This window comes from Enhydra lutris, unplaced genomic scaffold, assembly GCF_002288905.1.
Source record: "Enhydra lutris kenyoni isolate GAN:26980312 unplaced genomic scaffold, ASM228890v2 scaffoldscaffold15, whole genome shotgun sequence".
Taxonomy (NCBI): Eukaryota; Metazoa; Chordata; class Mammalia; order Carnivora; family Mustelidae; genus Enhydra; species Enhydra lutris.
In genome coordinates this window covers 30,938,624-30,960,293 of record NW_019154099.1, presented here as the reverse complement: position 1 = coordinate 30,960,293, position 21,670 = coordinate 30,938,624, and the positions used below count along the sequence as shown (strand labels likewise).

At 40.6% G+C, this 21,670-nt stretch overlaps 1 protein-coding gene across 5 annotated transcripts in view; it reads left to right on the top strand.

Moving 5' to 3' along the window:
* Positions 1-21,670, top strand: part of LOC111146968 (TBC1 domain family member 4) — a 187,544-nt gene that overhangs the window by 108,213 nt on the left and 57,661 nt on the right. For 4 of the 5 annotated variants that reach the window (XM_022502750.1, XM_022502748.1, XM_022502747.1 and 1 more), the window contains exons 2-4: positions 10,322-10,909; positions 12,335-12,424; positions 16,522-16,626. In XM_022502750.1, coding sequence (XP_022358458.1) covers positions 10,322-10,909; positions 12,335-12,424; positions 16,522-16,626 — 783 coding nt within the window. Of the gene's footprint in view, positions 1-7,805; positions 7,903-10,321; positions 10,910-12,334; positions 12,425-16,521; positions 16,627-21,670 lie in introns of those variants that run through there. The other variant, XM_022502751.1, reaches the window with a different exon arrangement.

Genomic DNA, 21,670 nt, shown 5'->3' with positions numbered 1-21,670 from the left:
CTACTCAAGGACATGGCCAGCAATTCTGTCTTGTTTCTCCAGATCATCTGGTTCCCTTTCACCATAGGATGTTCCCTCTTGGAGCTGTCATTTCTTACATCTATGAGAAAACCTTCTTTTGACTCACTTTTTGTACCTCCAGCTGCTGCCCTGATAGGTTTCCTACACCTAGTGTTTTGGATTCTGTTCCTGGAGTTTTCTTTGGAACCTACTCCAGTAAGAACTTTGCCCTAAGTCCTCCCTAGAAACTTATTGTCAAAGTCACCTATCCTCTTAATGTTGCTTACTCTCTTCTTCTTGGAAACTTTTCTGACTTGGTTCAGGATACCATTGTCACCTGGTTTTGACCCTGGGTCTTGTATTTTCCTTTGCTCACATCTTTGCATTTCCCAGACTAAACATTGTGTGCCTTTGGGCTTGGTCCCTAGAGATACTCCTTTGCCTAGCTCTCTATGCCTGGCTCTGACATCTAGACTCACTGTCTTCCAGTTTTTCTTTATCTGCTTTGTCCTCTTCCCTGAGCTTTGGACATGTACATTCATGTATATATCTCCCCTTAGATGCCTATAAACTGCTCAAAACTCACATGTCTAAAACTAAGCTCTTGCTCTCTGAAGCATCCCCCACCCACAGCCTGTTTCATTGCAGCTCTCTTTTTCTGGTTCTTGTGGCCAAAACCCATAAAATTCATTCGTGCCTCCTTTCCTTCTCTTACATGCCACATTAGATCCATCAACAAATCATCTTGACTGTGCCTTTCATTTTCTCACCACTTCCCTTGCTGTCCCTCCACTGTGAACCACTGTTAGCTCAGCCTGGATGGAGACAGTGGCTCCTGCTCACCACCCTGGCCCTCTCTTCTCCATACGAGAGCAATGGGAGCCTTTAAACCTCTAACTCAGCACCCCACAGTGGCTTTCTGTCTCACCAAGTGTGGAAGCCAAAGTCCTTTCAGGGCCCTGCATGATTGACATGCCTCCTGTTCCCCATAGTGGCCTCTTTGATAATCTCCCTCCCATCCAGCCACACTGGCTCCTCTCCGTTCCCTGAACACGCCAGGCACATTTCTCCTTCAGGGCCTTTGTACTTGGTGGTCTGTCTGCTTGGAATATTCCTCTCCTAGATATCGGTATGGCTCACCTCCTTGCTGACTTCAGGTTTTTACTCAAATATTTTATAGAGAGTCCTTTCTCTGAAAGTACAACTATTCTGCCTCCCCCTCCAAGTTTTTTTTGTCCCCTTTCCCTGCACTGTTTTTCTCCTTCCTTGGCCATTTTCACTACTAGAAACCTTTATATTTTACTTATTTATTATATCCCTCCACTGCAATTTAAATTTCGTGAAGGCAGTGTGTGTGTGTGTGTGTGTGTGTGTGTGTGTGTGTGTGTATACATAAAATTTATCAGCAGCTCCCCACTTCTTCCGTCTCTTTACACTATAAATCCTGCTTGCATTGTAGATTTCATTAAACATCATAGAATGCTTTCATTGTCCAAGGGCTGGGTCAGGCACATTTTCACATTGAATTTTCCCACTTTATCTCTGAAATCAACATTGCGATTCCTATTTTACAGATGAGTAGAAAACCAAAGTCTGAGACAGATGTATAGTGTCTTTACTAAAGATAATAATAGATATTGGAATGGGGCTTTAAACTCAAGGCCTCTAACTTCATGTTATGTACTTTCTAATATACCACACTAGGGACAAATCCACATTTCAGTAATGACTTAACTTTTTTTTTTTTTAATTTTATGTATTTATTTGCCAGAGAGACAGAGAGCACAATCAGGGGAAACAGCAAGCAGAGTGAGAAGCAGGCTCCCCGCTGAGCAAGGAGACCAGTGTGGGGCTCAGTCCCAGGGCTCTGGGATCATGACCTGGGCGGAAGGCAGATGCTCAACCAACTGAGCCACCCACGCGTCCCATGATTTAACTTTTTGAAAGGGAATTTGAAAGGACTGCCCTTGCCAATCTTCCATCATCTCAATTCTTACCCCCTACCCCATCTTCTGTCTTGTCGTGCTGTTTCCCTCCAGCACAAACGCAGCCACTATTGACGACATTTGTAAATTTGGAACAGTCATAAAAGCACAAGCCCTGTCTTCCAGCAATGGTATTCAGTGACGGAAGCAGGGAGACAGAATGGGAGGGGAGAATTTAGCAGAAGGGTTTTAAGAATTTCCCTCTTTGATGCTTGAGCTAACTCAGAGACCACCAAGAAATTGCACTTAGAGAAAAGCTGAGCCAGAAAGGAGTTTGGAGCAAAGTGGCTAAGAATATCTAAGGAGTAAAGTCTGGTCTGAGAGGAAACTGTCTTGACTCGAGCCCATGTGGCTCAAAAACCAAACAACTTGGATGACTGTTGTGTTAAGTCACAGAGATATTCTGCTTTCTTTGGCTTTAAATAGTCTCCATTCTATAATCTCATCCTGTCGTTCTTTATTGGTGTAACTTTTGTTGTAAGTAGTTTGCTTCCACATCTATAAAACAAGATAGTGGGGATCAGTGATTCTGTTAGGGCACCTTTAGTTTTAAAATTATGTGATTTTAAAATCCTGCATTATTCTAGTGATTTTGAATCTAGACCTAGTGATAATTAGACCTCTTTTTACTGTGCAAAATTTCCCTTAAAATAATAATTTAGGGGCGCCTGGGTGGCTCAGTGGGTTAAAGCCTCTGCCTTCAGCTCAGGTCATGATCCCAGGGTCCTGGGATCGAGCCCCACATCAGTCTCTCTGCTCAGCGGGGGAGCCTGCTTCCCCTCCTCTCTCTCTGCTTGCCTCTCTGCCTACTTGTGATCTCTGTCAAATAAATAAATAAAATCTTAAAAAAATAATAATTTATATTTTTAACTGAATACAAAGAATTGCTGAAGCACTTTCAGATAAAATTAGGATGGTTTTTAAAAATCAGTTTTATTTCTTATTGAGATTGTCAGATAATCTCACCTTAAAGAAACGACAACACAGACCATGCTTCGAAAGTAATAGGTCCTGGAAAAACCTCCTGTGCCTTCAGGTAATGGGAAGTGTTTCTTTAACATAAGTGATTTCATGGCATGGACATACCTTCTGATCACTTTCCATTTGTTGAAGAGGAGATTTTGAAAGCCAAATGGAAATTATAACATTAAATGACCAAATTAGTTTTTTTCTCAAAATGCAGAGCTGATCTTCTTTTATTTTTAGTCTTATTTATCTAAGTAACCTCTGTATCCAGCATGGGACTTGAACTCACAACCCTGAGATTAAGCATTGCGTGTTCTTCCTACTGAGCCGACCGGGTGCCTCTTAATACTGTAAATATAACATACTTAGAAGGAAATCTGCTTTCTTCCTAAAGGCACATCTTTTTTTTTTTTTTTTAAAGATTTTATTTATTTATTTGACAGAGAGAGATCATAAGTAGACAGAGAGGCAGGCAGAGACAGAGAGAGAGAGGGAAGCAGGCTCCCTGTCAAGCAGAGAGCCCGATGTGGGGCTCGATCCCAGGACCCTGAGATCATGACCTGAGCTGAAGGCAGCGGCTTAACCCACTGAGCCACCCAGGCGCCCCCCTAAAGGCACATCTTACTTTCAAAGCAAATGTGTTTCTTTTCTGTACTGTCTCTCTTGGACTGAGACTAGTTTAAATCGTTAGTTCTTTTCATTAGGCAGCCTTTTCGGTTTACTTCAAATGTTTGCTAGTGCTTTTTTCTCAACTTCTAAAAAATTCTTTCCCCCTCTTTTTCATACTTATCTAAATTTTTCTGTGCCTACTATAACTATTATAAAATGATCAATAATGAGTCAAGGAGTTAAGCTCCTATCGATTGTAAAAGAATTTACCCAGTTATTTTTTTTTGCTTTATTTCTTAAGCTCATTTTCATATTCATATTTTCATCATTTTAAATGTTTACTGAGGTTCGCCAATGTTTTGTGGAAAAAGGATATCATACTCTAATCTTCTCTAGTTTTCATCATTAACAAGCCTGAGACCCTTGTGATTAGTTAAGCAGCATAAGACAGTGGTTATCAAACTTAAAATGTTTCTTTTTAAAGAAAGCTAAAACTTCTGCTCTTTAGTCCTGAACAATCAGTGTGTTTCCTGATTGCAGATGCAGGAAATACTTTACTTTTGAAGCAATAACGGTTATTCCTGGGAACTTTCATAATTGACTGCATAGAGATAGCGCGGACTTTAACAAATACAACAGAATTACTGCTGGCTTATTTAAAAAGAGAGAGAATCTCTTAAGTGTGATAAAAAGCTAATTACTCAGGACTTCATCAGTTTGGCATACTCCCTGCTCTTGGAGAACGTCGTTCAGCTGGCTTCCTGACTAAAGGTATCTTTCCCTAGTGCTTTTTTACTATCCAGATTTTTCTTAGGAATTTACTTAGACCTTTAAACATCACTTGTGGTCCTTGTAGAATTTGTTTACCTTTGAAGTCAGGTGGAGTGTAATTTTTATACACTTGGATTGCTTGAATTATGATATTTGATAATTATGATTAATTATAACTAGTTTTAATAATTAATGAGAGACCACAGCATGACATCCAGGGATCTAGTGGCAATTTTTTTCCTCCTCTAGAATGAGGAATTGCTGTTGTCTGCTTTTTGATATTTGAGTCTGAATTCTTTAGTGAGGTCACTGAAGGTGTAACAACAGCATACTGGCTTAAGGTGGCACTGTGCTTTCTCTTAATATCATGAGACATTTGAAAAAAGCCTTTTCATTTATTGTTTGTTGAATTGACTATTGTGCCTTAATGAAAATAGATCATTTCAATGACTTACATTATTTCTGGTTTAACAGCAGCATGAGTTTTCCAACTCCTTGCTCCTGTATTGACGTTGGTGCAAAAATAAACTCACAGAAATTTGGGTCTAGATGAGGTCTTATTGACCATCTCCCTAGCCCCCCCTCCCCCCTTCGACTGGTGAGGAAGCTCTAGGATGCAGAATAGCACAGATTCCCGGCAGAGCTGGGGACGGAATACAAACCTCTCAGTTTCTATTTGGTAGAGTCTTTTTCATCGTTGTTGTTTTGTGTTCAAGTTTATGTGCTGCTACAGAATAAAAACCTTGCCTTTAGAGATGCCTGGGTGGCTCAACGGGTTAGGCGTCTGCCTCCGGCTCAGGTCATGATCCCAGTGCCCTGGGATGGAGTCCCATATCAGGCTCTCTGCTCAGCAGGGAGTCAGCTTCTCCCTCTCCCTCTGCCTGCTGCTCCCCCTGCTTGTGCTCTCTCTGATAAGTAAGTAAATAAATAAATAAAATCGTTAAAAACAACAACAAAAACTTTGCCTTTAGTTGGCATTACCATGCAACATAATCAGATTCTGAGCCATGACATTATCCCTAGCTGGAGTATGAATAACTAGATTCTTCACCTAGACGATGTAGTTTGAGGTGCTCCATGGCATCTGGAGAGACATTCCTGACACGAACACTCACTTCCTGGCTGGGTGAGCACTGAGCAGAGGGAAAACTCGTGGCTTTCCGTCTTTGGGGGGATGCCAGATCTCAAGTTAGTAACAGGAATTTTCTAAACCTGTATCAAACGTGCCATTTATACTTCTGTTTCCTGACAGTAGTCACTCAGTTTCTTCTGAGAACAGAACACTTTCCCAGTGGTCACATTGAAGAGCTCTAGTAAGGACAAAATCACCACCAGTCAGTCCTCCACGTAAGAGTTCGTGGTATGGGGGCACCTGGGGGGCTCAGTCCGGTAAGCATCTGCCTTTGGCTCAGGTCAAGATTCCAGGGTTCCTGGGATCAAGTCCTGCATCTCATCGGGCTCCTTGCTCACAGCAGAGCATCTGCCTCTCCCTCTGCCTGTCGCTCCTCCTGCTTGCTCTCTCGTGCTCTCTCTCTCTTTTTCTCTGTCAAATAAATAAATAGATAAAATCTTTTTTTTTTTTAAGATTTTATTTATTTATTTGACAGACAGAGGTCACAAATAGGCAGAGAGGAAGGCTGAGAGGAGAGGTGGGGAAGGAAGCTCCCCGCAGAGCGGAGAGCCCGATGCAGGGCTCGGTCCCAGATCACAACCCGAGCCTAAAGCAGAGGCTCAACCCACTGAGCCACCCAGGCGCCCCGATAAAATCTTTTTTTTAAAAAGAGTTTATAGTCTAATAGTAGAGGGAGAGAAAAGATATGTTGAAAGATGCAGTACATATAAAGACTCAAATTGATTAAAAAACATAGAAATGTATATATAAATGTGTCAGTTAACACTGTCCTAGGGGACAGTGCCGTTTTCCCAAAATACCACATGTATGTGCAAGTACTGGACCAAGTTTTGTTTTTCTTGTGCTGCTTCTGATTGGCGCCTCGGATGAAATGCCTCATAGGTTCTCATGATTCTCTAATAACTCATTTCCCCACTATGGATATTTTACTGACCTTATTTTATCAGTGTCTCTTTCCTGGTGTGGGCTCCGGGTGTGGGGGCAGGGGCTGTATAATGGTTTATGTGTACTTTCAATGAGACTCAGAAACAGAGCTGGAGTTTGCGGTTCTGCAGGTGGAACCCCTCTGCATCCCAGGTCGCTGAAAGCTGTTGACGGTCGTGACCTGAGGGAGGGTGTCATGATGCAGTTAACAGCTCAGATTATTGGAAGATGAAATGACCAACCCAGCTAAGGCAAGATGATAAGCTTTGCTTATGTAAACTGGGGCAGTAACTGAATGACCCTGAGGTACTAAGCCTTTGCCTCTGGTCACGGGAGGTGTCAGTAAGACTCTAGAAATTCAATGCCTAATCAGTTCCTCATGTAGGAGAGCTCTCAATGTAATGGTAGGGAAAGCATACAAACATGGAATAGAGAGGAACTGACACACGGAAGGTTGAATTAACTTTGTAGTCTCGATGATAGAATATAACTCTAATAATAGTTTGCATATTTATAACAAGAGCAAAATTCTGCAGGTTCAAAAAAATATCCTACAGATAATGCTTCTTCAGTCTACAGAGACACTTTGGAAATTTAGGAACACTTGGCTTGCAAAATTAGATGGAAAAGTATTTCATGAAATATGGTTAGTGAGGGGAAGGCATTCATCTCTCTTAGGGTTTTGCCTAACAGCCACTAGAATCATTTGCCTTTTTTTTTTTTTTTAAGATTTTGTTTATTTATTTGACAGAGAGAGAGAGAGAGAGAGAGAGAGAGAAGAACAAGCAGGTGTTGCGGCGGGCAGAGAGAGAGGGAGAAGTGGACTCCCTGCTGAACAGAGAGCCAAACACAGGGCTTGATCTCAGGACCCTGGTATCAGAACCAGAGCTGAAGGCAGACGTTTAACCAGCTGAGCTACCCAAGAGCCCCAGAATCATTTTGCTTTTTACAGGGTTGCATATGTAGCTCACCCTCCTTAGCTTTGGCCCTTGTCAGATACTAAGGCTAAATAAATAAATAAGTGACAGAGGGCTAAGTTTGCTGGTCACGGGTTAGTAAAAACATCTGACTTCTTTCCTGAGACAGGTCAGGTGTTCAGGATAGTCATTGAAACTACAGCATTTGGACTTTATTCTTTCATACGAAGTACTTGACCAGCAAGCTGAAATTCTTATGATTTTGAACTGTGAGTGTTCCGGCAGTATATCTCAAATAATTACGAGAAAGAGAAGTTCCCATTTCAGAATTGATGCTAGAAGATTTGAAGATATACCATATATGCCTAAATGTAAAACAATCCTGAATATAATCTTTTTTCCAAAGATAAGAATTACCCCCACCCCCAATTTTTTTTTTTTTTTTTCCTTTGGCCAACGTAAGCATGTATTTTGTACCAGGAATCATTCTAGGTCCTGGGATACAAGGAAAAAATGAAAACAAAACACAAAAGACAGAAATCCCTGCCCTCCTAGGGTCTACTTTCTGGCAAATAAATTATACAAGATGTTAAAAGAGGTAAGTGCTGGTAGAGAGTTATGAAGTAGGGAAAAAAACCCAGGGCATGTTGGCAATGTGTGTGTTTTGGGATGGGGAGTGCTTGCTGCCTTACAAGGTGGCCTTAGAACATGGATTGAATGAGATGAGGGAGTGAGCCGTGCAGTGAACTGGAAGAGGAGTGTGGAGCTCAGAGCCCTTGAGGGAGGAGAGTGGGGGCATGTTCCAGGAAGAGCTTGGAGGCCAGTGTAGCTGCAGCAGAGTGAGAGGGAGTTTAGGAGTAAAGTCATAGGAAGTGGAGTTAGGATGACAAGATGAAAATCGAGGTTGACTAGAGGTCGTATAGAAGACATGGGGCCATGGTGCTCATTTAATATACACATGTCAAATGCAGATGGCATGGGTCCTTAGGATATTGTAAGGATCTTTTATTCTTAACGAAATGGGCAGCTTGGAGGATTTACAGGTAAGTAACATGACATTTAAGAAGGATTCTAATTCAGTTTAAAAAGGCTCCTTCTGGCTTTTGAGAGTAGATTGAAGGAGGCAAGGGACACCACTTAAAAGGTTCATGTAGTAAACCAAGTAAGAAATGATTATTTGTATTCTATTATATGAATGTACCACATTTTGTCTGTCTGCTCTTTCCTTCAGTTTTATTGAGATAGAATTGACATTCAAGGTTGTATTAGGTCAAGGTGTACAATATAATGATTTGATACATGTGCATATTGGGAAATGATTGACAAAATCAGTTTAATATCACTCACCTCACATAGTTACAGGTATTTTTCTTGTGATGAGAGCTTTTAAGATCTACTTGCTTAGCAACTTTCAATTAATTTAATTCTACTTGCTTAGCAACTAATAACAATGTAGTATTATTAATTAAAGCCACCATGCTGTATATGAAGTCTCCAGAACTTAACTTATAACTAGAAGTTTGTACCTTTTGACCATTTCCAGAAGCCCCTCACCTCCTTTGCCCCTGGCAACTACCGATCTGTTTTCTCGATCTATGAGTTCAGTTTTTAAAAATTCCACATATAACTGAGGCCACGCAGTATTGGCCTTTCATGATGCTCTTGAGGTCTATTCATGTTGTTGCAAAAAGCAGGTTTGCTTTTTTATGACTAAATAACATTGCATTGTACACTTATGTATCTCTGTATATTTTTTATCTGTTCATTGTGGAGGGACACTGAGGTTGTTTCCATGTCTTGGCTATTGTTAACAATATTGCAGTGAATAGGCCGGAACAGATACCTTTTTTGAGATAGTAATTTTGTTTCCTTTGGATATGTACCCAGAAGTGGAATTGCTGGATCATATTATCATAGTTCTATTTTTAATATTTTGAGTTAACGCCATACTGTTTCCCATACTAAGTGCACCAGTTTGCGTTCCCACTAACACAACATGGGGATTCCCTTTTCTCCACATCTTTGCCAGTACTTACTTCTGGTCTTTTTTGATGATAACCATTTGGTAAGATGATATATCTCATTGTGGTTTTGATCTGCATTTCCTTGATGGTTAGTGAGTATTCACATGTTGATGAACATTTGGGTTGCTTGTTTTGAGTATTGTGACTCAGGCTTCTGGGAATATTTGTGGACTAGCTTTTGTGTGGACATATGTTTTCAGGGCTGTTAGCAAATCTCTAGGGGTGGAATTGCTGGGTCATGAGATAGGTCTATGCTGACCTCCTGAGAAACTCCCAGAAGATTTTCTAAAGTGGTTTTGCCATTTCATATCTCTGCATATATCATGTACAGAAGTTCCAGTTGCTCCATATCCCAGCAGGCCTTTGTCTTCTTGATGTTAGCCATTCTAATAGGTGTATAATGGTATCTTACTGTAGTTTTCATTTGCATTTTTTCTGAAGGCTAATGCAGATGAGGAGAGTCTGGATCTTATTCTCTTTATCCAGAAAATTTATTGTATCCTTGTTGTTGAAACTTCGGTTCCTTTCAGCTGACACTTATCATAACTTTTATTTATTTTTTGCATTTATTTATTTTTTTCAGTCCTGGTTGATATGTGTTAGCATATACTTTTTTTAATCTTAATTTTTTAAAAAGACCTCTGACCCCTTATAACAACTCTTCAAAGTACTGAAAGGATGTATTATGATTTATTAAAGGTTGGCAGTGGCCTATTTAGCCTCACAGTTTTGTTTTCGGGAAACCAATGCATTTAAAATGGGGAAGTATAATACTTACATTAAATTTCTATCTTACCTTTAAGTCATTTACGTCTGACAGTGTAACTTAAGTTTATCCTTTATCCTATACGGGGTTGACTCTTACTTTCTGTATATTATCATTTAGGATGAGAATGGCATCCTGTGTGATAGCAGCAAGTTTATCTCTAAATATTTATCTCTAAATTATCTCTAAACATTCAACTGAAATGCGGAATTCCAATTCTTTTCCAGGTTCCCGATGTGATCAGCAGCATAAGGCAGTTATCGAAAGTTGCCATGAAAGAGGATGCCAAAGCCAGCAAAGACAACGAGGATGCCTTTTACAACTCTCAGAAGTTCGAAGTCCTGTACTGCGGGAAGGTGACGGTGACCCACAAGAAGGCTCCTTTGAGCCTCATCGACGACTGCATGGAGAAGTTCAGCCTGCACGAGCAGCAGCGCCTGAAGATCCAGGGCGAACAGTGCGGTGCGGACGCGGGTGATGACCCGGGGGTCTTCGAGGCCACGGCCCCCTGCTCAGCCTCTGACATCCTGTCCGAGGAAGGGGATGGCGTCCCTGACATCCTGCCAACCTTACCGGCCACAGCCAGCCAGCCGGGGCTGCCCAGCTCTCGAGCTGGCTTCCCAGAGCGGATTTTGGAAGATTCTGGCTTTGATGAACAGCAGGAGTTCCGGTCTCGGTGCAGCAGCGTCACCGGAGTCTTGCAAAGGAAAGTTCACGAGAACAGCCAAAAACCACTGCCCCGAAGGAGACATGCCAGCGCGCCGAGTCACGTACAGCCCTCGGATTCGGAGAAGAACAGGACGATGCTGTTCCAGGTGCTGCCAGGCGGGGCGCTGGCGGGGCTGGTTTCCGCTCGCGCAGGGTTTGCTAATTAGATGCAGCCTGCGCCGGCCCCTCCCCATCCCATCCCGCGCTCTGCATGGGTCCAGCACCCTCTCCGCCCCCGCCCCCAACCCGGGCCAAGGCGAGCAGGGAAGGCAGATGGAGAGAAGAGCAAAGGAAAGCAGGGAAGGTCCCAGAGGCAGACACAGAATGTGGATTTTTAGCAAGTGGGGGAACAGGGCACGGAGAGATGGAGAAAGAAGCAATTAAATAGATTACCCTATCACTAGCATTCGCCTTAGGTTGGTTCTTAAATAGATGTGTGTTGTGTCTAGATGTCTAAATAGATGTTGTGCCTTGCAGAGGATTTAAACACATGAATAAACTGGGAAAGTGTGATAGGCATGGAGGAGAAAGAGAAAGTTTTCTTTAGAGAAGGAAAAGTCTAGAGACTCCTAGGTGTATTTTCAGATGCTGTTCCACAAAAAGAAGAAAGTTAAAGAAACACCCTGAGCTTGACAGCTTACAGGATCCGTTGCTAAAATAATGGCGTACAAGCTATATTGTAGGTTTAAAAGAGGCATCTTAATTAAAAAAGTAGTTTTTGAGTTTGTACAAGATACAGAAAATGTCAGGTTCCGCCTTAAAGAACTTAAGTCAAAACAATGCCCTCGAGAGTTTCTTTAAGTCCTCAGCTTGTAAGGTCTGAGTTTTCTTGGGGAAAAGAAAAATAAGGGACCATCCTTTTATCCTGTGGTAAAGAGACTTGAGTAGGAAATTCCACAGCGGACCTTGATAAACAGTCCCAGTGTGTAATACTTGCTTATCAGAAGACTGTGGGTTCTTTTGTTTTGTCCTGTTTTGCTTTTGATAACTATAGGCATGTAGTGAAAGTATCCATAGGCTTTTCTTGGGTGATACACTGACTGAGCTGCCTCTCATTTTGAGGCTCTCAGATGTATTCATTTTCTTAGCTTGCCACAGTGATTGATGTTAATTTCCCTGGCTGTGGATTTTTAAAAAGTTTAATGTGCTCAACTGCAAATATTATGTTTTTGTTGACAATTTTGGGAGGAAGTGTGATTATAAGTTATGGTTAAATAATTGGTGTTTTTAGAGATCTTGAAGAAAGGGAGTATGTTTTTAAAAAGATGATCGTGTTGAATGAACAGAATGGTTTCTTATATCTTATAAATTAAGATCAACTTTATTTTCATGATTTTTAGACAAAAGGAGGAAATGTGTTGAGGCTGCTGATAGTTGGAGTTGAAATACTGGTTGGTTTGGATGTGGAAGCACATTGGATGTTGAAGAACATGTATAGCAATTGAATCTATATTACTAGTTGGATATATAATCGTAAAGTAAGACCTTAGGTCTTTGCGAGTTGAAATTAACTGGAATGTTTTTATTTTAAGGTTGGGCGGTTTGAGATTAACCTTATCAGTCCAGACACTAAATCAGTTGTGCTTGAAAAGAATTTTAAAGATATCTCTTCTTGTTCTCAGGTACGTATTAAAGTACTTCATATGTTTGATGAAACTGACTTAATCTTGTTTTTAAATTAGCCACAAAACAACTAGACTTAAACTCCTTCAAATTTTACAGTTTTTTTTTTTTTTTCATTTTCATTTTTTGAGTGGATTTGTCTTAAAGAAGAGTGCTGCTTTGTTTGTGTCTCTGCTGGTAACAAAATCCTGTCCAGGTCCCTCAGTATTGTAATAGCTGGTCCTTTTTTTTATCACTCTTCCTCCTCATAACGTCACTTCAACACATTCTCTCCTCTGGTGGAATTTTTGTGGTGGTGAGTTCTTTTGAAAATACCTCACAGTTAGTGTTCCTCAGTCTTGGGCAGTGGGACTTGTGGGTATCACTGAGTCATGTTTGCTCTTTTTGCCATAATTGGTAGTAAAAGAAGAACTAGCACCTTCCACTTCTTTTAATGTAAATGCTAAAATTTGAAAAGAAAATGCTGGTATATTTTTGTTCTTTGGTTTATTTTTAATTCACAAACTGTGTATTTGAATGCTTTGAAATTATTGATACAGCTCAACGTCTACAAGGTCATAGTAGGCATAAACCAGTGTCCTCTAAGTACCACAGTAGGAATTTAGAATATCTATCCCAAAGTTAGAGCCGCCTAAATGTATTGTAAGCATGGAAGGATTTTTGAAGTTGTTGGGAGTAGAGAGAATATCTAAATCTAAATATGGGAAGGTTAAGAATGCAAGGATGCCTCTGTGGAAATCTCTGGAATAGAGAAGGATTAACTTCTTTCCTAGCGAGTGACTTAAAGGAACCTTTAGGGACCTAAATCTTGCTAAAGTCCTCTTCTTTATTTTGATGTTGAAAAATGAAGTCTGCCTATTTATTTTTAAATTTCAGAGTTAGCGTTGCCCTAGGTATAATATTCAGATGTTCTGCCTTTCAGAAATGATGAACTTTTTTTTACCTCTTGTAATTGTTCACCTCAGCCTCAGCGAATGCCTTTTCCCTTCTGATATTTTAGTATTTGTTCTATTAATGGTATCATAAAATTATGTCATGAAGATAAAAACTTTCTACTGTCATAACTAAGAGAGGCACAGCATCTGATTATAGGAATGATAAATGACAATTTTCTCAATTCCTATATAAGGGACCAAAAGTTGGGTAGAAAAATTATACTCACTTGAACTGAAAAGTAGTTATTGAGTCTTCTTGTAATTTCCTGTTTGCTGGGGAGTCCCCACAAGGTCATAAGCTTTGTGAGGGCGGGCATCTTATTTTGTGGTGTTTCTGTAGGGCATTCATCCTGTAGGGCATCAGAATAAAATGTTAAGATAGAGCTTAGTACTTAGGTGTTCAATAAATGTTGAATGAACATTTCTATGTGTGGGACCTTGTGCCAAGTACAGAGGAGAAAGTGATGTGCAAACCAGTGTAGTTCCTGCCCCCCAGGCCGCAAAGAGTCATCCTAAGAAGCTGTGCCCCTCACCCACACATTCCTCAAACCTCCCAGTGAGGAAACAGCCATGCTCATTGAACATCCAAAGGGGAAAAAACAAAGTAGTGGGGGAAAAAGAAGGAAAGAACCAACCAAGCCAAATATATAAAACTGGCAATTCAAACATGATTTTTGCTTTTTTCCCTCTTTTTTTAAAGTGAGGATGTGGAGAAAGGAGAAACTTCTTGCCTTGCTGGTGGGAATGTAAACTGGTGCAGCCACTGTGGAAAACACTATGGAGGCTCCTCAAAAAGTTAAAAATAGAACTACCCTATGACCCAGCAATTGCACTACTAGGTGTTTACCCAACGGATACAAGATACTAATTTGGAGGGGCACATGCATCCCAATGTTTATAGCAGCATTATCTACAATAGCCAAACTATGGAAAGCACCCAAATGCCATCAACTGATGAATGAATAAAGAAGGTGTGGTATTCACACATGTACACACACACACAGACACACACACACAGGAATATTAGCCATGAAAAAGAATGAAATCTTGCCATTTCCAATAACATGGATAGAGCTAGAGTGTATTAGGCTAAGTGAAATAAGTTAATCCAAGAAAGACAAATACCGTTTGATTTCACTCATACGTGGAATTTAAGGAAAAATCTGATGAACATTGCGGAAGGGTGAAAAGAAAAGAGACAGGGAAGAAAACCATAAGAGACTCTTAATGATAGAGAACAAACTGAGGGTTGCTGGAAGGTGGATGGGTGGGGGGATGGGCTAAATGGGGGATGGGGATTCAGGAGGGCACTTGTGATGAGCACTGGGTGTTGTATGTAAGTGGTGAATCACTGAATTCTACTCCTGAAACCAATTTTACCATATATGTTAACTAAATAAACTTGAAATAAAAACTTGAAATAAAAAAAAACAAACAAACAAGCTTTGTATCCTAACCTTCTGGTTCAGAAAAAGAATTAAACATTTGTGTGGAGGCCTTTGATCAGAGTAATTGTCAAGTTAACCTCTGCTGCTCACTGGCCTGCTCTTACTACTTCTTCCACAGATTTGAACTGATACCATATGACCACATCCAGCAACAGGCCTGCTTTTTAACACATGCACGCCAATAAACATTTCTTTATGCAAAATCTCTACAGGACTGTGTCCCTGGCAGCATGAGGAATCAGGGAGTGGTTATTCTTTCCTGGAAACTTTCCCACTGCTTGAGGACTCCCTGACCTAATGAGGTCCTACAAATTTTTCCCATTTAGTACTCAGCTAGTAAAAGAGATTTTATTGTCACTAAGGAGTTGTACCAGATGGAGATTACTTTCAGCTCATGAATGGCAATCTCGCTCCTCCTTACTGACTTTTTACTTTTGGTCAGAACTGATTTCCTTTATTCATATCCATTGGATCGACTGAGCACATTACAGGAATAGTGGTTACTGCTTATCGAAGTTATGTGCCAGTAACGATAATAGATCATTCTTAGTTGTAAATTTGAAAAATTGCTGAGATAGTTGCCATTACTACTATTTTCTAATGAGAATGAAGCCTCAGAAATCGTTACCTAGCACGATGGCTCATACCTTGTAGATGGGTTGAACTAAGAATGAAGCACAAATCTGTCTGACTCCAAAGCCTATTGTCTTTTCACCGTGATTTAGGTAATTCCAAGACAACTTTAATTTTTTTGTCTACCTGGCTTTTTAAAGCACTGTGCTTGCTATTAAAATGACAAGGTGCCGTCTACTAATTGGTATGTATGTATTCAGCCTGGCCGAAGTTCACAGATGATTCAGAATTTTTTAGTAAGTATAGCTGAGGGTCTTTAGCTGGCGTTCAGGAAGTACGGTGATTTGTAAATTTGGATAATTGACATCTGTTGTTTCTTTGTTTTTAGAAAATTAAAAAAATTTTTTTTAAAAAGATTTTATTTATTTATTTGAGAGAGAATGAGTGAGAGAGAGCATGAGAGAGGAGAAGGTCAGAGGGAGAAGCAGACTCCCCAAAGAGCTGGGAACCCGATGGAGGACTCAATCCTGGGAGTCCGGGATCATGACCTGAGCCGAAGGCAGTCGCTCAACCAACTGAGCCACCCAGGCACCCTGCTGTCGTTTCTTTAATATATTAGTTTTCTAACGTTTGTGGCTCCTTAAATGTCTCCGTAAAGACAGATACTCTACTATGTTGAATGCGCATTTTAAGGAGTTGGTTGCATCCCATTTAATTAGAGCATCGTTGGTGGTAGTTTTTCTGATTCTGATTCTGAGCTTCATGTAGACAATAGCAGGCTTTATGATAACCCATCAGACTGCTCGGGCCAACAAGATGGATAAATTGAGAGCCCCATTACTTACAAACAGTCAGTAGCCATTTTATTACAAGAGACAATGAATTATGCCATCCCATTTTTCTTCCTGTGGCCCAGAGTCACGGTGTGCAGGAAACAAACAATCTGAGTTGCTGTTTCCCTTTATTTTATGTGTCAAAAGACCACAGCCTAAGTTTGCTATGACATTATGTCCCCCTGTCACCAGGCTGAGAAGGAGAAATTCACGGAAGCGTGAAAGTGTAGTAGGACTGATGCCGATTTCCGTAGTCTGATTAAAAGGACCTATTGCAGTAAACACTGTACTTCCTTCCCCGTTGCAGGGTGTAAAGCATGTTGATCATTTTGGCTTCATCTGCCGGGAGTCAGCAGAGCCCGGGCTGGGCCAGTATATCTGTTATGTGTTCCAGTGTGCCAGCGAGTCTCTGGTAAGTGACGCGATTGTCATCTGCGCGCGCCTGCCCGTGCCTCCGGCTGACACCGAGCCTCGCAGAACTACTACCCGTGGAAAAAGAAGAGGGCGTCCAGAAACAGGTTCCTGCTCTTTAAAGCAGCAGTAAGAAAAGAAAAACAAATTGTCCTGGTAATTTTTAAGCCTAGATACTTTCTTGACTTTAAGGAATTGAGTCATGTCATCAGGGCTATTTTTAAAAGGTAGGAGAAGACTACTAATAGGAGAAGAGCTGTTATTTTTTTCCATTGCTCATGTAAGATGATAGGGAGGACCCACTGATCTCTTATTCTCTGAATTATTATAACATCTTAGAGGAGGAAATTCTTTCATCAGCAGACCGGAGAGGGATTTTGTTTTCTTTCCTTATTTCATTAGCCATTGTTCTCATTTTTTTTTTAATTATTTTTTAATGGTCTTATTTTAGCCTTCATTTTCTTTCTTTGGAGTTTGAAAGTCCGTTCTTCTTTCCAGCACCATCCCCTCACTCCCTCCACCTGCCCCTTTATGACAGCAGTTGAAATTGAAGAAATATTTAAGGCAAACTTAGAAGTGCCTGTGAGTGACTAAACATATTTTAATATTTTTCCCCAAAATTTTTTACTTCTTCTTCCACTTGTATTATCTCTCCTAACCATTTTAATACCAACCCTTAGCTCCGTGGGCATACTTTGAAGAAAAATATTTCCTTCGGCATATAATCCTCCTACAAACATTTCTCCTGAGGAAACACACACATAGACAACAAGCCAGGCAGCATTCTTCTCATTTCTTTGGTGCCATCATTTCTGCTCAATTTTGGCCTTCCATATTCACCACATGGAAGGAATACTGAAGTATAGGAATAATGACGAAATGGGAGTGAATTGATTTGAAGGCACTTTCTGACTATGGCCCTCTGGGTCTCAGCCTGTTTTCTCTGGGGAATATAGCACTCACATCACTAACAGTTTCTTCCAGAGAATTCCATTTGTCTTTCATTCTCACACTAGATAATTAGCTGTACCTAGGAAAAGTCCACATGTTGAGGTCCAGGTGTTCTTGGTATCGTAGTTTCAATTCAGGATTCGAGATAGAAATTTGAGAGTTGCTGTTATGTAAATGACAGCTGAAGTCATAGAGCAGTGAGCACAGGCAGGGGGAGAGAGCCCAAGAGAACCAGTGACCCAGCACTAGAAAGTGCCAACCAAGTGAGACGTAGTTAGAAAGTAAGGTCAGGAGAATCTGCTGTCCCACTGCCCGCTCATGCCTCACTCCCTCCTTCCTTCATCCACCGTCCACGATAAGGCTGATTTTTCCATGTTCTGTATCCCTTTCTGAAACTTATCCTGTATTCCTTGTTTTATCTCGGCATCTCCATTTACCCAGCTTCCCAGTGTAGATATTGTAACACATTCTCCTTCACCTTCCATATCCACGTGTTCACCAGAGCCTGTTAACACAAAGACAAAGTTTCCTTATCCATTTCTCCTCCTTTCCCTCTCTACCTGATTCTGGGCATTCATCTTCCCTACTTAGACTGCCACGCTAGTGTCCTCACTAGTCTCCCTGCCACTAGCTTAATCTGTCATCTGTCCACTTTCCACGTCCTGCTCTAGCTTTATTTCTCACAAAATTTCCAGGAACCATTTTATGCCTTCTTGTTAAGAGACAAATCTAGATTGTGTGGCATCCCCCCGGGATGCCTCTCCCTTTCACGACCGCGTCCTCACACAGGCTATCCCATCTCCTCAGCTGGTCCTTAGGCCGGACAGTGAGGCTGGTGTGATGATCCCTGTGGTGTAGCTTTCCTCTCTTTCGCTACCAGAGGCTCAGGTGGTTCATGCGAGGTTCGCAAGGGATCAAGGATTGAAGGGAGGGGCTGGGGTCAAAACTCTGAGATCGCTCTTGGTTGCAAAGAGCAAGGAGTCCACTGTGTCAGAGAGACCAGAGCTGGGGCTCCCACGTTTAGATAATCAGGCAGAGAAAGTGGCCGTATGGGTCTCAGAGTCTGCCTTGCTGTGAAACAAGGAGATAATGCTGTGTTTTCATCACCTATTTTTCACATTCTTGCTTTCCTGTGACTTGAATCCCCTTCTTCTTTTCTACCTTGGATTTGTACATATCCTAGTGAAGTCTTTTTGGATGATTTTTTTTTTTCTTTTTCTTTGGTGGGGGTAGGAATTGAATTTTTTTAGTTGCTCTGTTATCACTGCTCTGGCCACATATTGTACCTAGGTCTCTAACGGTTCCTATTAATCCCCACTCTTACTTGTTTACATAGCTTTCTAGTTCACTAGACTGTAAATCCCACAAGGTCAGGAGTGTTTCTGGAGTAGCAGGTGCTTGGTAAGTGTATTTTGAGTGAGGGAGTGCGTTACTCTTAACTTCAGGCAAGTGCTGTCTAGGTACCTGTGAATCTCATTACTGTGTAGCCTGCATTAAGAGGAAAACTACATAAAACCTTCTTATTCGCAACCTCATTTATAGCTTTTGTTTTGTTTGTAGTTTTAGGGTTTTTTTTCTTCCTCATACATGTAGAATGAGTTTTTGAAACAGGGAGTCAGAGTAGAAGGTCTGGGAACATGCTGTATTTTCCACCGACTAAGGCAACAGACCAGCCTGGCTGAGAATGTCTTCCTCTCACACGGAGGCTCCATCAGACTCTCCCTTTTGGCACTGTTATTGAAGGACAGCCGGCCTTCCCTAGAATCTTTTGAAACTTGTAGATTCTTGTTTTATCAGTAAGCATCTTAACTGAAGAGCGGGGCATCAGAAGTGCAAGCTAGAAGAAAAATTAAATGAGAGTTCCTGTATAAAAGGGGATGGTCCAAGCAGCTGACATATGGAAAAGAGCAAAACAGTTAATTAAATATTATAGGTCTAAGGGGTATATGACTGATGTGGCTTGGCAGTTGTATAAGACAAAGTATTGGAAAACCACACATGCTGACTTATCTTCTCTGTGCAAAAAGAATATACACTAGCATTTTCTTTTCCATCTTTGTGACAATTGCTGTGAATTGATGAGCAGCGTAGTGTTTTCATGGGTCCTGAAGAGTTACACTCCAAGTTTAGATGCTTGGTATGACTTCCTTCCTTCCTTTGTAAAATAGCTGTTGGCAGTTGACTTCGTCTGGTTTAAATAAGCCTTGAGATTTGTGGAAAACACCATTTTTGCATTCTCCAAAATTGGTTTAAAAGGTGTGGGGAAAAAATGGAAGTTGCTGCTGATAGACAAAGAAAAAGTAAAACCCCACAGATGCAGACATTGGTATCCAAGAAAAGTATGAAAAGAGATGACTCAGGCTTCTGAGACACTCTATTTCTATAGGGTTTAATAGTGTACATTTTTTCCAGAGAATTAAACTAGGTAATCCTGTGAAGTCCTTACACATTCTGTGATTCTTAGGCTTATCCCTAAATGCCATAAAATACCTAAGTTTGGTGCATAAATGCTTATGAACATTATCTTCATTATGGATTTTTACCTTAATATCATAAATTGGCTTTCTTTGTCCCATCTCAAGTATGAGATTTCACTGGAAATTTACTTTTGCCTGATGGTAATTCTAACAATATGCGCCTTCTGTTTGCATATGATTGATTTATCTTTGTGCATTCCTTTACTTTTAGCCTTTTAACATGTCCTGTGATTTTTTGTTGTTGTTGTATCTAGAATGAAACAAGTTACTCCTACTGCATTTGAACTTTTAATTGGTCTGATCCCGTGATAGAATTTATAGGCCATCTAAAAAAAAGTGATGTATCTAAAAAGCAAAGCATTTAATATTCTTAAAGTCAAATAAAGAATTTAGTCCTATTTGTGTCTGAAAGAAACTGGTAGCCACGTATTAGACACCGTTGAAATGGCCTCTTATTTCCTCTAGAAATAGAGAAGAAGACATGAAAGTTCAGTATTTTCATTGGAGGTCTTTTACAAGGTAGTATTACTAAATAACAAATCCATATGAAAGCTAAGCAGATAACTCATCCCCTTAGTGCCTTTAACAAATGAGAAACGAGAAGTTAGAAACAAACATATGCATAAGTAATTGAAATTGGTTTTGAATACATATATAACAAGGCAAATGAAATAAAACTGTAAAGGCATTAAGCATGTAGTGCTTTTATTTTCAAGAACAAGAAATCTTTATTTATCTATTTTTTTAAAGATTTTATTTATTTATTTGACAGAGATTACAAGTAGGCAGAGAGGCAGGCAGAGAGAGGAGGAAGCAGGTTCCCTGCTGAGCAGAGAGCCCGATGTGGGGCTCGATCCCAGGACCCTGGGATCATGACCTGAGCCGAAGGCAGAGGCTTTAATCCACTGAGCCACCCAGGCACCCTGAAATCTTTATTTTTTAATTATAGTACAAAAGAACAGACTTTATGATTAACCCATTTTTATTTATGGAACAGTGTGAAATTATTCATAAGCCTTTTAAAAACTTGGAAACATAGTAAAACGTAACTAAATAATGACTGGCTGCTTACTGCTTGATCGCTCCTTTTAGTAATAATATTAGAAGAATAAAGTTGCTTTTCATTCTAGGTTCTTCATACACTCACTTGCAGAAGTAGATTAAATCCTTTAAATAATAGTTTATTCTTAAACCAGGCTGAAGGGGGAGGGGAGAGAAAGACTTTTAAAAGGTGGTTTTCAGTATCAAAGCTAGCTGGGGTGAGGCCCTTTGTACCCCACAGCTCCTCATTGAGGTTTGAGACTTTGATCTCGGTTCTGCAGCATGGGAAAACTACAGCTTACATTGATGATGGCATCACAGAGACATGGCCTGAAGTTGGGTTAGCAGTGCAGGAGGGTGAGCTGATAGTTGACCCCAGAAAAGCAAGCAGGAAACTAGAATGCTAGATTCACACTTCTTGATTGAGTCACTGGAAGGGCTAGGGAGAAACCAGCTGGTAGTTTTCAAATTGCTGACCTAGTGGTGAGACCCAGCTGTGGGACAGCATAATGTCAGAACTTCTTAGTTTCGCACATCAGAAGGAAAATGATGACAAATGAGCAAACAGAGAGGTAA